Genomic DNA, 16,401 nt, shown 5'->3' with positions numbered 1-16,401 from the left:
GCTTCTTGTTACTGGAACAGAGCAGGATCTCAGTGTTTGAGTTCCTATAAATACTGTAGAGGGGGTGTGGTGTATAGCCTCCAATGTTCTGGGCAGAGAGGAAGTTCCCAGGCTAGTGTGCCTTTTCTTCTTTTGTTCCTTAATTACTTGAGAGATATCTTGAGTGATTTCTTGAGTGATATCCTGAGTACCACTTAGGTGGGTCATTAGGTGTGGATTAGTTGTTAAAGTCTTTGTGTCTTGACCTCTTGAACTTTGTGAAGAGTTTTCCTGAGAAGATGGCTGTACTGTACTTAGTTGTGCTCTGGCTTGGCTTCGTGTATAGGGGCGAGCTGTGGTTTTGTGGCTTGTGTCAGCCAGATCTGTGTAGGGATTGCAGGGGGGTGCAGCATCCGGAGGTGCCACCATGGATTGGCTACTGGATGGTGTCTGTAATTCATCTGTGGAGAGGGTCTGGGTTTGGGTCTGGTGTGGTTGATTGGTGTTGGCGTTCTGTGTGCCTCTGGATCTGGTGTCAGTTTTTGTGGGGAGGGCTAATTTCCAGATGTCTGGCAAGCGGGATGTGTCGTCACGCTTGTTCATGTTGTGAGGGTGTTTCTCTATCTCGATGGCTTCCATGATTATTCTCTTGTGGTGATGTTCCGTGTTAAAGAGCAATTTGGAATCTGCAAAATTAATTTCGTGTCCTGTTTCTTTCATGTGTTGGAAAAGAGAGGAAGTTTTTTCTTCTTTTTTGACGGCATTCTTGTGTTCTGCGATACGTGCATTTATTCGTCTGTTTGTTTGTCCAATGTACGTGGCTGGGCAGACTTTGCAGGGTATTTCATAGATCCCTTGGTTTTCCAACTGGATTTTATCCTTGGGGTTTCTGAGGATATTGGCTATTTTTTGGTTGGTGCAAAAGGCTGTTTTGATATTGTGTTTATGGAGGATTTTGCTAATTTTATCTGTAGTGCCCTTGATATAAGGAAGGAGGGCCATGCCATTGTTTTCTTCTGTGTCTTGGTTTTTGGGGGGTGTTTCCTTTTGGATTAGCTTCGTAATCCTGTTTTGCTGGTATCCATTGGCAATTAACACGTTTGAGAGATTCTGTAACTCAGTTGTCAAGTGGTCTTTGTCAGCCAGGCGTTTGGTTCTGGAGATGAGAGTCTTGGCTACGGAGTTTATTTGTGCAGGGTGGTGGTGTGATTGTGCATGTAAGTAGCGGTTGGTGTGTGTTTTTTTCCGGTAGATAGTGTGTCCTAGGGAGCCATCAGGTTTTTTGTAGATTAGGACGTCAAGGAAGGGAAGTTGGTTGTTGGCTTCTATTTCCATAGTGAATTGTATTTTGGGGTGTAAGTTGTTGAGATGTGTGAGGAAGCTATCCAGTTTTTCTTTCCCGTGTGGCCAAATTACAAAGGTGTCGTCAACATATCTGAGCCAAAGTTTGGGTTTGTGTTCTGACTTGTCTAAAGCATTGGTTTCAAAGTGTTCCATGTACAGGTTTGCGATGACCGGTGAGAGGGGTGATCCCATAGGTGCTCCTTCTATCTGTTTGTATCTTTGTCCATTGTGGATGAAGTACGTGTTGGTTAGGCAGTGGTTGGTCAGGTCCAAGATGTATTCGGGGGGATTGTATTTGTTTTGAATAGCTGTCAAGGCTTCATTAATGGGCACTTGTGTGAAGAGAGATACAACATCGAAGCTCACAAGTAGGTCATTAGGATGTAGGTTTTGCTTCTTTATTGTTTCTATGAACTGGAAGGAGTTTGGTACGTGTGAAGAGATGGATTCTGCATAGGGCTGAAGTTGCTTGGCGAGAAATTTAGCGAGATTTTGTAGAGGTGAGCCTATGGAGCTGACTATTGGTCTGAGTGGTGTTCCTTCTTTGTGTATCTTGGGGAGGCCGTAGAGTTTGGGGCATCTGGATGATTTTTCTCTGGGGATGATTCTTAGCTGGATTTCTTCACTGATAGGAGAGGCTTTTATTTTGGATTTGGTGGTTTTTTCCAGGTAGGTGGTGGGATCTGTTTTTATAGGTTTGTAGGCAGGATCTTGGAGTAGATTTGATAGTTTTGCTTGGTAGTCCGATGTGTTCATCACCACTGTGGCATTACCTTTGTCTGCTGGGAGAATGATTATGTTGTTGTCTTTCCTCAGGTTGGTGAGTGCTTTCTGTTCTTCTTTGTGTAAATTGCTTCTGGGTGGTTTGCTGGAGCAGAGGATGTTGGTGACTTCAAGTCTGATTTTATTGGCTTCATCTGGGTTGATTTTGGTTAGGCTAGCTTCGACTCCGCATATGATGTTTTCCGTGGGGATGCGTCTCGGGGCGACTGCAAAGTTGAAACCTTTGGAGAGTACTTTGGTTTCAGTTGTGGTGAGGATCCTGTCTGATATGTTATGTACTGTTTGTTTCATGGGTTGCTGTGGAGGGTGGCTGGGCTTCTGGCGTTTCTCTAGTTTGTGGAGTTTGTTGGTGTGTGTGTCTGTCTTATGTGAGGTCTCCGTTTCAGCTCTCCAGACGGCTAGTTGTTTGCATTTGTCCCAGAGTGCAGGGTGGATTTTGTTACAGAGTTTGAGGTGAAGAGTGAGTAGATCTTTGTTGGTTTGGTCTAGTAGGTATCTTTTCTTGTGTAGTTCGTTTCTGATTAGGGATAGTTCAGTTCGTTTCAGGATCCTTTCGGTGGCTGGGGTTTTAGAATGGAATTTAAGTTGGAAGCATGTGGGAATTAAGTTGTTGTCTCGGCAGTTGCGTAGGAACAAGAGATCACATAAGATGGTGGCTCTTCGGACTTCTAGTTTCTCGTAGGTTCTTGTCAGCTGGAAGGTTTCCTCCCCGTAGAGGTAAGATATTTGCTTTCGTAGATTTTCACGGGTACAGGAATGCAGGTTTTGGTGTCCTCGGGTGTCTTCCCGTGTAAAAGTTGGGGTGTCTAGGCGACGTTTCGACGAGGTCTCACTCGTCATCTTCCAGATGAATTACAGACACCATCCAGTAGCCAATCCATGGTGGCACCTCCGGATGCTGCACCCCCCTGCAATCCCTACACAGATCTGGCTGACACAAGCCACAAAACCACAGCTCGCCCCTATACACGAAGCCAAGCCAGAGCACAACTAAGTACAGTACAGCCATCTTCTCAGGAAAACTCTTCACAAAGTTCAAGAGGTCAAGACACAAAGACTTTAACAACTAATCCACACCTAATGACCCACCTAAGTGGTACTCAGGATATCACTCAAGAAATCACTCAAGATATCTCTCAAGTAATTAAGGAACAAAAGAAGAAAAGGCACACTAGCCTGGGAACTTCCTCTCTGCCCAGAACATTGGAGGCTATACACCACACCCCCTCTACAGTATTTATAGGAACTCAAACACTGAGATCCTGCTCTGTTCCAGTAACAAGAAGCCGAAAGCACCAGCCTGAAGATGACGAGTGAGACCTCGTCGAAACATCGCCTAGACACCTACCTACTAGACACCTACCTACTAGACCAAACCAACAAAGATCTACTCACTCTTCACCTCAAACTCTGTAACAAAATCCACCCTGCACTCTGGGACAAATGCAAACAACTAGCCGTCTGGAGAGCTGAAACGGAGACCTCACATAAGACAGACACACACACCAACAAACTCCACAAACTAGAGAAACGCCAGAAGCCCAGCCACCCTCCACAGCAACCCATGAAACAAACAGTACATAACATATCAGACAGGATCCTCACCACAACTGAAACCAAAGTACTCTCCAAAGGTTTCAACTTTGCAGTCGCCCCGAGACGCATCCCCACGGAAAACATCATATGCGGAGTCGAAGCTAGCCTAACCAAAATCAACCCAGATGAAGCCAATAAAATCAGACTTGAAGTCACCAACATCCTCTGCTCCAGCAAACCACCCAGAAGCAATTTACACAAAGAAGAACAGAAAGCACTCACCAACCTGAGGAAAGACAACAACATAATCATTCTCCCAGCAGACAAAGGTAATGCCACAGTGGTGATGAACACATCGGACTACCAAGCAAAACTATCAAATCTACTCCAAGATCCTGCCTACAAACCTATAAAAACAGATCCCACCACCTACCTGGAAAAAACCACCAAATCCAAAATAAAAGCCTCTCCTATCAGTGAAGAAATCCAGCTAAGAATCATCCCCAGAGAAAAATCATCCAGATGCCCCAAACTCTACGGCCTCCCCAAGATACACAAAGAAGGAACACCACTCAGACCAATAGTCAGCTCCATAGGCTCACCTCTACAAAATCTCGCTAAATTTCTCGCCAAGCAACTTCAGCCCTATGCAGAATCCATCTCTTCACACGTACCAAACTCCTTCCAGTTCATAGAAACAATAAAGAAGCAAAACCTACATCCTAATGACCTACTTGTGAGCTTCGATGTTGTATCTCTCTTCACACAAGTGCCCATTAATGAAGCCTTGACAGCTATTCAAAACAAATACAATCCCCCCGAATACATCTTGGACCTGACCAACCACTGCCTAACCAACACGTACTTCATCCACAATGGACAAAGATACAAACAGATAGAAGGAGCACCTATGGGATCACCCCTCTCACCGGTCATCGCAAACCTGTACATGGAACACTTTGAAACCAATGCTTTAGACAAGTCAGAACACAAACCCAAACTTTGGCTCAGATATGTTGACGACACCTTTGTAATTTGGCCACACGGGAAAGAAAAACTGGATAGCTTCCTCACACATCTCAACAACTTACACCCCAAAATACAATTCACTATGGAAATAGAAGCCAACAACCAACTTCCCTTCCTTGACGTCCTAATCTACAAAAAACCTGATGGCTCCCTAGGACACACTATCTACCGGAAAAAAACACACACCAACCGCTACTTACATGCACAATCACACCACCACCCTGCACAAATAAACTCCGTAGCCAAGACTCTCATCTCCAGAACCAAACGCCTGGCTGACAAAGACCACTTGACAACTGAGTTACAGAATCTCTCAAACGTGTTAATTGCCAATGGATACCAGCAAAACAGGATTACGAAGCTAATCCAAAAGGAAACACCCCCCAAAAACCAAGACACAGAAGAAAACAATGGCATGGCCCTCCTTCCTTATATCAAGGGCACTACAGATAAAATTAGCAAAATCCTCCATAAACACAATATCAAAACAGCCTTTTGCACCAACCAAAAAATAGCCAATATCCTCAGAAACCCCAAGGATAAAATCCAGTTGGAAAACCAAGGGATCTATGAAATACCCTGCAAAGTCTGCCCAGCCACGTACATTGGACAAACAAACAGACGAATAAATGCACGTATCGCAGAACACAAGAATGCCGTCAAAAAAGAAGAAAAAACTTCCTCTCTTTTCCAACACATGAAAGAAACAGGACACGAAATTAATTTTGCAGATTCCAAATTGCTCTTTAACACGGAACATCACCACAAGAGAATAATCATGGAAGCCATCGAGATAGAGAAACACCCTCACAACATGAACAAGCGTGACGACACATCCCGCTTGCCAGACATCTGGAAATTAGCCCTCCCCACAAAAACTGACACCAGATCCAGAGGCACACAGAACGCCAACACCAATCAACCACACCAGACCCAAACCCAGACCCTCTCCACAGATGAATTACAGACACCATCCAGTAGCCAATCCATGGTGGCACCTCCGGATGCTGCACCCCCCTGCAATCCCTACACAGATCTGGCTGACACAAGCCACAAAACCACAGCTCGCCCCTATACACGAAGCCAAGCCAGAGCACAACTAAGTACAGTACAGCCATCTTCTCAGGAAAACTCTTCACAAAGTTCAAGAGGTCAAGACACAAAGACTTTAACAACTAATCCACACCTAATGACCCACCTAAGTGGTACTCAGGATATCACTCAAGAAATCACTCAAGATATCTCTCAAGTAATTAAGGAACAAAAGAAGAAAAGGCACACTAGCCTGGGAACTTCCTCTCTGCCCAGAACATTGGAGGCTATACACCACACCCCCTCTACAGTATTTATAGGAACTCAAACACTGAGATCCTGCTCTGTTCCAGTAACAAGAAGCCGAAAGCACCAGCCTGAAGATGACGAGTGAGACCTCGTCGAAACGTCGCCTAGACACCCCAACTTTTACACGGGAAGACACCCGAGGACACCAAAACCTGCATATATATATATATATATATATATATATATATATATATATATATATTAAACTAAGCAATGCAAATCTGGAAGAACGACAGATATAAGCACTGATCAGTTTTGCTGAAGCATAAGCAGTGATTCAGAAACCTACCACCCACCTAGCCTGCTGCAGAAACTTGGCCCTCCCAGAATAAGTTGCACATATAGACAAGGATGTTTATTTTAAGAAGAAATCAAGAAAATGGATAAAAATAGACCCTTGAGAGATCAACAATTTCCTTTCTCTTGCTTGACTTACTGACCCGGCACTGCCTGACCCTTTAAACTATTTCATGGCAAACCTTAATATAGCAAGGTTGAAATTTTAAAATGCTTTATCTAAGGAGATTTGATTAATCAGGGCCAATGTCCCAGGCTATGTTTTTTCCATTGTGTGCATAAGCATAGATATAACATTCCCATAAGCAGATGGAGATATCCGTCTCTCTGTACAGAGCTGGGAATGTGCATCCCATAATAGTATCTGAACAAAGCAGCATAAAATAGGACATGAATCTGGACAGATGGACTTCTTTGACATTTGTATGTCAAATTGTAAAGAACAAGAAATTAGGGTTTGATTTTTTCCCCTCCCACTTGATATTTTAAGTAAAGATGTCTTTCTCCTTCTATATTATATTATTTCTCAGCAACAGTGTTACTCACAGATGGGCTTCACATAAACTTTAATGAATAGCCACTGGCAGAGGAAAGGGGGGCAGGGGGAGCACAGCGCCCCCGGCACCATCGGAGAGGGGGGCACCATCACGGCTGCCCCCTGGACACGCGCCACACACCCACACTGTGCAGGCACCACGCTCCTGTGGGTGGCTTGCCACACCCCCAGGACACACGTCACACCCCCGCCTGCTCTCCGCCCCCAGTGCTGGAGCATGCAGCTTCGGCACTGTGAATAGCATACTCTTAATTCATACCAAAGGCCTGAATAGGTTTGAGGAGGCCTAAAGTTTTTATGTATGGTAGGTAACAGAGGTATCTGCTGGCAGGATGTCTTTTTTGAGCAACCTCAAGAGGCTCAGTCGTTTATATCACAGCGCCACCACACACACACACACACACACACACACACACACACACACCCCTATCCACCCAACTATCGACTCTTATTTTTGAAACACTTAGGACCATGTACAAACACTGAAACAATTAAGATCATGAACACCCATCTCATCTCACATCTCACACTCTGAGAGCAAAACAGCAAGAACTTTGCCATCTGTTTTTAGACAGTGGCTTGGATCCAGAAATCACCTTGCATGAACAAAAAGGCTCCTTGTGTCAATGGAAAGACATTGGATCCAGTGAGGGAATTCTACTGGTGGAAGAAAAGAGAAGCTGCACTTGATTATCCCCCCTGCCCCCCAATGTTTCCAGCACTACCTTCCACATTGCCACACAAGATACCCACCCCCAGCTCTCTGGAACAGGATTCCTCTGTTTAGCATGCCGGCATTATCATACCATTTCATCATTTTTTTATTTGTATGCCGCCTTTCCACAGTTAAAAAAACAATGCTCAAGGCGGCTTACAGCGTAACAAGATTTACATAATTACAAAAGTCATAAACCATAAATAAACCACATTAAAAAAAAAGTACACAACCAAATGGGAAACAATTTCCACATAAATCAAAATCTAAAACTAAGAACACAGCATTAATATCACAGTTTGAAATGACATAGGTAAAAAATAACAGCAATTTAAACAAAAAAGAAAAAGAAAAGAAAACGGAGCCCTCTCTGGCCAGCAGCAGCAGCAGCAACAACAGTTCTTATAGGCCTGTCAGGCCCCACCCTGGGCCAAGTGTTGAGTGGCAGGACTGGGGCCCTCAGGCGCTGAGCAGGGCATTAATTAACATGGAGGCAGGGATGAGGCACACTGCCTCTATTTTCTCTCTGTCACTATCTCAGGCACCTTCCATCCTGACAATGGTGAAATGGAGCTATTGCACTTGGCCCATCTACCCCACTTTAAATAACTCTACAAAACAATGCCTGAAGATGGCTAGAGTGCAAGTTAGCCCTGGGGGGCTGCAAGGGGAGAAGGAATTGGAAAAAGTCACCTCCCTCAAACCAGTGGTGCTCTGGATCCAACCCTACGTATGCAGAAGAGAAGTGCTTTTGTACATGATAAAATTAACACTTGCATATATGAGCCTGGCCCACAATCAGCTCTGATTCCCATATAGCCTTGACTCAATTCCCCTAAAAAGTCCCCCACTTTTGCTCATTAATGTAGGTAATGTCTCTGTACATTCATGCTTTGTTCTCACATACCCTCTAACATTTCTCCAATGAAAGCCAGTTTCGCTTCTCCAAATCATCTTACAGATCACCTTCAATCCCCGTTGGACCTCTGTTCCTGTTCTCTTAGTACCACCTCCTCAGTAAATTTTACCTCAACCCGCATCTTCAACATCATAATGTCCATGCGAAGGAATAAGGCCCCCGGCCCAGACATGGTCCCATTGGACCTTTTCCTGACTGATCCTCTTTGGTGGAGTGAACAGTTGACTCCTGTATTCACCGCTATCTCCTCTGCCCTATACATCCCCGACTCCTGGAGAGAAGCTACAATAGTTCCGATTTTCAAAGGCGGCCAGCCAAACATCCCTAGGAACTATCGCCCCATCAGTTTACTATCTATTCCGGGGAAAATATTTGCCGCTGTTTTACTGGAAGAACTTCTTTCATGGGTCCATGAGAGAAACATTCTACCACCAGAACAGATTGGCTTCCGGAAGTCAGCATCAACCATGGACCACTGTCTAACTCTCTATCACCTTGCCAGTAAATACACTGCACCAAGGCAAGGCCACCTGTTTGCCGCTTTCATGGACCTGGAGGCCGCCTTTGATTCCATTCCTAGGCAGAGATTATGGTCCAAACTTGCCCGTCTGGGAATTGATCCGCACCTCCTCTCCCTAATTATTTCCCTTTATTCAAACACCACAGCTCGCGCCCGAATTGGTCCCAACGGCTCCCTTACCACTCCATTCCCAACGGCCAGGGGCGTCCGACAAGGTTGTCTCTTGGCCCCTTTACTGTTTAATCTTTATCTTCATGATGCTCTTTCCCCTTTGAAGCTAGCAACTAAGTATCCTCCTCATTTAGCAGGCCACCCCGTCGCTTCCCTTTTCTGTGCAGATGATGCCGTCATCTTATCCAGAATAGCTGCGGACCTAGCAAATGCAGTTAATGCATTTATCGCCTATTGCAAGGTGGAAGCTCTTAATATTAATTATAAAAAATCGAAAGTCCTCCACTTCACTTGTTCCCGCAAACTCAAGCTGGAGCCGCTTAAGATCACAGGTGGTTACTTAGAAAAGGTAAAAGCCTTTAAATATCTAGGCTTAATATTTACTTATAATCTCTCCTGGACCACCCATCTACAATCTGCCTCTCTTGCTGCAACCACGACCTCTAATGCCATTGTCCGATTTTATCACCAGAAGGGCGGCAAACACCTTCCAGCAGCAATTCAAATATTTAATGCCAAAGTTGTCCCTAAATTATTATATGGCTGCAAAGTATGGACTACAGCAATATCAGGTAACTTGGATCACCCACTTCACATGTTTTTGAGATCTCTTTCCGGCGTCCCGAGATGTGTCTCAGGTGCAGCCCTACGACTTGAGTTCGCCCAGCCCTCAATTGAAAAACGAGCATGGAGTCGAGCCATTTCCTATAGCTCCTACCTATTAGCGTCGGATGCTCGAATTAGAGGTGGTTTCTCCAACCTGATCCTAAGAGATATTCATAATTCTCCTTGGAAAACTTCAATTAATCTCAAAATCCGCTCTCTTCTTAATTTGAACCGCAAAACTGTTTTTAACTTAGAGTGTATCAGCCCGGCGGCCCTACCTCTAATCAAAAAGAAGATACAGCAACTTGACTTCTCTAACACAGCCTCTCATGCAAGAGGGCCGTGTTCAGGCTTAGCCCTAGCTATTCCACCCCCTGAAGGGATCCCTCTATACTGCCTCACAATTCCTTCGGAGGCTAAGCGAAGGGCCTTTACCTGTGCCCGTCTCAACTGTTTTCCTACAGCAGTTTTGTCGGGTCGTTATTCCAGAGTTCCCATCGCAAATAGAACATGCACCTGCAATGACACGGCTCTGGAGACTATGGAACATGTAATGCTCTTCTGTACCAACTGGACAGATGAAAGATCTCGGTTTTTAACTCCTCTCGTGAACAAGCTTCATCTCCCAATCCAGCCTTGGATAGTGCTCCTTCTTCTGCAGGATTCTGACAGTTGGATTACCGAGATGACAGCTAACTTCCTGCTTAGTGTGATGAAGAGGAAAGCGGCACGAACTTCTTCTTTAATACCACAGATGTAGTCGATACGCTGCACAATCGAACCTGTTTTTGTTTTCTCTGTCACCCGATGTTCTAAATCCCCTGTTACTTTTGTTATCCCCATTTTTTCAAAGTATTCGCCCAGGACGATATCTACTTTTACCTCCCCACCCCCATTTCATGTTGTTATTTCTATGTATATTATGCTATGGGCCACACGGCTAATGCAATAAAATCAATTGAACAGGGATGTCCCATTCCATCATGATAATTACATCCCACACATCTTATTGGGTTGCCCCAGCACTCTGGACAGCTTCCAACATATATAAAAACACAATAAAACATTAAACATTAAAAAAGCTTTCCTATACAGGATTGCCTTCAGACAGCTCGGGGGTCGGATAACTCCATATCCTCCAACATTTCTCCAATGAAAATGGGAACATCATAAGGCAAAGCAGGACATTCAAATCAGAAACTGGGACGGCTTCTCTAAATCAGGGTTGTCCCTGGAGGGTACTGTTCTCGCCTTATCTGCACCAGGTACTCATGAGGGGGCAAGCCAGTTCAGCGGTTTTACAGCACCACGGATAGCTCCAAGTGAACAAAGGCTGGAGGTGAATTGCTGTCTCATAAGCCTCTTCTTCCTGTCTATTTCCGCAGGCTTGAACCCCTTGGCCTAAAGGTGAGGGCCAGCCCCATGGCCTGCATAAAAAAAGCACTTCCTTGTTTTTCTGTGGAATGCTGTTTGTCACGCTTCCTTTACTATTGGGCAGGTGCAGTAGCATGGAAACCACTCAATTCCTCTGGTGAGTCAAGTTTAGGGAACAACACCTGTGAGGGTCCCTGCCTCAGGTTTTGCTAACTCGGGGCAACCAGAGGCATGTCCCATTGGCTTTCAGCCACCAGCCTTGGGATCTGTTGTCTATGAGGCACCAGCATCAGAAGCTTGCTCCAATTTACCAGTTGAATGGTACCTTTATATGCATAACGTATAAATATAGCACAAGTACAGTTCAATCTCTTAGGATGGCTGTGCCCCATCCACAGTGTTTACATACTCATGCATCACCACCAATTAACTAGGATTCTAGATGTGGAAAGCTTTTGAAATGTGGAGAGCATGAAATCGCCCGGGTTCATGTTGGTGTTGTGCTATCCCAGGATCAGTGGGATTCTTGTGATTTTGAAGATCAGCTCATAGACCAAAAGGGCAGGAACATATCTCTCATCACCAGTACCCATTCACCTTTATCTAGACCTGCGCTAGAAACTGCATCATCAAAAGGAAATGCAACATCTACAATAAGGCAGAATCTGAGTTAACTTTAGCCATGACCTTCAGCATTATATATATCACAACTTAGAGCTTTCTATGTGCTCTTGTAGGTGTGGCTTGTCCCATTCATTTTGACGGAGGGAGTAGACCCCCGTATGCAATGCAATGCGCACACTTCTTCCATTGAAATGAATGATAAGCAGGGTAGCTCCATATGTGTATTAGAACTCTGGCAACCAATAATAAATCTTTAGATCAGATCGTCTGCATCTAACAAGAAGTGTATCATATGGACAGTGTCAGGAGGAGGTCAGTAAAGAAGGTGAAGGGCCTGAAAACTAAATTCATGAGGAAAGGTTGAAGGAGTTGGGTACATTTAACCTGCAGAATAGATGCAGTACTGTAGCCATCTTCACATAGGTGAAAGGCTTATCACAGAGATAATGGAGATAATTTGTCTTCTGATGCAGGGCCTGAACCAATGGGTTCAAATGACAAAAAGAGGGATTTTGACTAAACAGAAGGAAGATTTCCTTAGTGATACAAGCTTAGAAGAAGGTGGACGTAGTCTTTAGAGTGCATTAAATGGATAGCAACCTATCAGGGATATTGCAGAACTGGATTTCCAGCATCATTAGAGTTGGAGTAGATGGTCTTTTTGAAGTCCCTGCCAACTCTGCAATTCTATTATTCTAAATGGACAACTTGAATTTATTAAATTGACCCATGACATGGATGCATGTTAAATGTTTGAATCCCCCACAAGTATTTTGCAAAGTTGAGGAACCTTGTTGAATAAGTATCTGCTTTCAAATTTCTTCTACTTTGCTTGGATGGATTAAACCAGATGTCAAGTTTTCATTTCCCCACAGGAGATTTTCATGATGTGACTGTGGAAATGTCAGAAAGTTGCCTCATTTGCACAGATAATTTATCCTGAATCTGCAAATAAGCTTTGAGGCGATGATTTAATCTAAAATGCATTACCAGTTCAAAGCGTATTAGTGCATGCTTACTGAAAATGGCTTGGCATTCAGGCTTTCTTCGTCAACATTAATTGAATTAAATTACCTGCAGTGAAATCAGAGCCTTTGAGGGAAAGGAGAAAGGAGAAAACAGCAAACTTTAGAAGGAAGACAAAAATAAGAGTCAAATATGTATGCATGTTTCCTCGCATTGTGACATCAAGGGACGGAAGGCAACTCTGGAGCAGGTGAACTGAAGGGTACAAACTGATTTCTGTCGGGTAAAAAAAGAAATACAGACCCAGGGAAATCACTGCTACATTGTGAGGAGAAATAGATGAGCCTTACTATCAGACAGATGGCAAGAGAGGAGAAACACCGGCAGACAAAAGCAGAGATTCAGAGGGGGGAACTCAGCCTGGGCATAGAGATCTCAACTCAGTAATGAGGAAGGCAAGCTTAGTTGAACACAAAAGGTGTAGCCAAGCATGAAGAGAGTGACTTGAAAGCAGACAAAGGGTGTGAGCAGAACACAACACCCTCGGAGCCAGCAACCCGAGGACCATTTCAAATTATAGCAGGGAAATGAATGGGAGGGTGGAGGCGACGTAGGAATAGAATGATATCATGTAACCCATATCTGTGTGTATAGCTTTCGATATAGGCAGCCATGCAAACTGCAGCATGACAGCAACAGGTGGAAGCATGGGCATTGCCAAGGGGGGGGGGCAGTTGCCCTCCAAATCCTCAAAAAGTATTGAAAAGCATTGTTGTTGTTGTTTAGTCGTTTAGTCGTGTCCGACTCTTCGTGACCCCATGGACCAGAGCACGCCAGGCACTTCTGTCTTCCACTGCCTCCTGCAGTTTTGTCAAACTCATGCTGGTAGCTTTGAGAACACTGTCCAACCATCTCGTCCTCTGTTGCCCCCTTCTCCTTGTGCCCTCCATCTTTCCCAACATCAGGGTCTTTTCCAGGGAGTCTTCTCTTCTCATGAGGTGGCCAAAGTATTGGAGCCTCAGCTTCAGGATCTGTCCTTCCAGTGAGCACTCAGGGCTGATTTCCTTCCGAATGGATAGGTTTGATCTTCTTCCAGTCCATGGGACTCTCAAGAGTCTCCTCCAGCACCATAATTCAAAAGCATCAATTCTTTGGCGATCAGCCTTCTTTATGGTCCAGCTCTCACTTCCATACGTCACTACTGGGAAAACCATGGCTTTAACTATACAGACCTTTGTCGGCAAGGTGATGTCTCTGCTTTTTAAGATGCTGTCTAGGTTTGTCATCGCCTTTCTCCCAAGAAGCAGGCGTCTTTTAATTTCGTAGCTGCTGTCACCATCTGCAGTGATCATGGAGCCCAAGAAAGTAAAATCTCTCATTGCCTCCATTTCTTCCCCTTCTATTTGCCAGGAGGTGATGGGCCAGTTAACTGAGGTTCTGCCTCCCCCGGCAGAAGCCTTCCCCCCAACAAAAGCCTTCCCCCTATAATGTCCTCTCCCCCCCAAAAAAAAATTAAGTTCAACAACTCCCCTCCTAAACAAAAATCATGGTTGGAAGGAGCAATAAAAGCAGGCAGGCCAGCATCACATGTGGGCAGAGCAAGCAAGCTGGGTGGCCCAGGCAGGCATTCACATGTTCTGTGTCACCACTGCCACCAGCTGCCTGCCTGTTTACATGTGTGCACAACAGGGAAACCTGGGATTCAAACAGGCAGGAGGCCCAAGGCTGCTGGCCCAGGCAGACCTGCAGGCGTTCATGCACTCCCCATCACCATGGTCTCCACTGCCCACAATTCACCCCAAACTGCCCCCATCCCTTCACAGCTCCCTGCAATCTCATATATCCCTTTGCCAGTAGCAGAGGAAAGCGGAATCAGGAGGAGAAAGACTTTCACCCTCATGGGATGGAAGGAGTGTTGGGGGGTTTGCGTGGGGTGTAAAGAATGGGGGTTTGGCAAGGGTGTGTGGGGTGGGCAGGGTCGGTGAGCAACAAATTTTGTTTGACCCTTATTTTGCCGATGTAATGGAAACCCACTGTTCATGTTTTTGCAAGCTGTCACCCTTAACAGTTGTTAATAAAACAGCAACATTGTCACTGATTGATTTCTTCCTTCAGCACAACAGGCAAGATTTCAGATTTGACTGCATGTGGCCTTAAATGTGGTTCTTTTATATTTACAGGGATTAAGCATCTAAAAAACCAGAATGACGCGGCCTTCCCGGAGGAGGATGAAGGAGTCAATGAAAGAGATGAGGAGTGGAGCCCGTAACTGGCTCTGAGCATCTGTGGGAAAGCCCTAATTGTCAATAACTGAACTGCTAAACTTTCTGTACTTAACGTGGAACTCTATTGCTTGTCTTCCTGACCCAAACCAGTCTTCACCTCAGTACCCAACAGCAGGAGGATTTCGTGGTGGAATTTACAGCAATTTTCAGAATCTGCCTTGTGGTACTTCATAACTGAAGATAACGGTTTCTTCCATTTCTTTTCTAGCCATTTCCCCTTTGCATTTGTTTTTAATGACTTCAAATATGTCGTTTGCAAACATGTCGAGTCCTTTAGTGCTGCCGTTGCTTCATTTCTGAATGTGAGCTGCAGTCTAGAAGATCAGCTGTAAATAGTATAAATTTGAATGCTACAAAACTGTGCTAAATAGGCAGAGCGTGCCTTTTAAGGGCCCCATGACAGCCAATCAAAATAATATTGATTTGATCTTGATAGAAAATTACAACCAAGCCTTCTTAGTTCAATATTAGCCCACTAGGGTGTGCACACAGGGGGCTACCTGAGATTTCGACTACCTGGGGCCTCCACAGGGCTTAATCTGGCACAGCCTTCCATTTGAATCCTGTCTGGCAACAATGTCAGTGGTCTTCTGTTTGAGGATACTATTATGGACTGGGCCTTTATGAATACGCTTTTAGGTTATGTGTTTTGCCTCACTGTTTTCATGCTGTTTCAATTGATCTGTGGCTTATTAATAACGGGATGCTTTTGTTGCCACTTTTCTGATCTTGTAGGCATTGAGACATCTGGCATTATTTTTTGAGGGGAAATGGAGAGGTACATATTCCATTGTCATTGAATTTGGGGGTTCCATAAGTGGCCACGCCCAAATATTTGTTATTTATTTATTGCATTCATATCACACCTTCTCTCCAAGAAGCTCACCGTGGTGCGCATAGTTTTTCTGCTCCTCCTTTAATCCCCACAACAACCTTGTGAGGTAGGTTATGCTGAGAGGCAGTGACTGGCCTAAGGTCACACCAAGCGATTTGGTTTGAGTTATTGTATTTCTATGCCGTTTTTCATTCCGATGAATCTCAAAGCGGCTTGCAAACAATAAATAACAGTAACATAATAGAACGTCGCATAAATGCAGCATAAATCAAATAAAAATAATTAACAAATCATCTGTGAGCTTTATGGCTGAGTGGGGATTTGAACCCTGGTCGACCCAAGTCTGACTCTCTCACCACTATACCACACTGACTCTCAACACAGTATCTGGTCCATCTGTCCTCCATAAAAGGCTATTTCCTGGACAGCTGCTTAGCCTTTTCGTTCTGAAGAAAATGAAGCATCAGCAGCCACAGTCCAGGACCATCCACAAAGGAACACCAGAAGAGCCTGTCTGCTGG

General features: G+C 44.6%; 1 protein-coding gene across 2 annotated transcripts in view; it reads left to right on the top strand.

The window, feature by feature from the left end:
• The window catches only part of PPP1R1C (protein phosphatase 1 regulatory inhibitor subunit 1C), a 47,771-nt gene extending 31,598 nt beyond the window's left edge, over positions 1 to 16,173 (top strand). For both annotated transcript variants that reach the window (XM_081850184.1, XM_081850183.1), the window contains exon 5: positions 14,941 to 16,173. In XM_081850184.1, the coding sequence (XP_081706310.1) occupies positions 14,941 to 14,955 (15 nt within the window). In that variant the 3' untranslated portion in view covers positions 14,956 to 16,173. The remainder of the gene's footprint in view (positions 1 to 14,940) is intronic.
• Positions 16,174 to 16,401: the final 228 nt, after the last annotated feature.

This window comes from Podarcis erhardii (assembly GCF_964252035.2).
Source record: "Podarcis erhardii genome assembly, chromosome: 1".
Taxonomy (NCBI): Eukaryota; Metazoa; Chordata; class Lepidosauria; order Squamata; family Lacertidae; genus Podarcis; species Podarcis erhardii.
The sequence above is the reverse complement of the archived record's forward strand: the minus strand, read 5'-3'. Positions and strand labels throughout refer to the sequence as shown.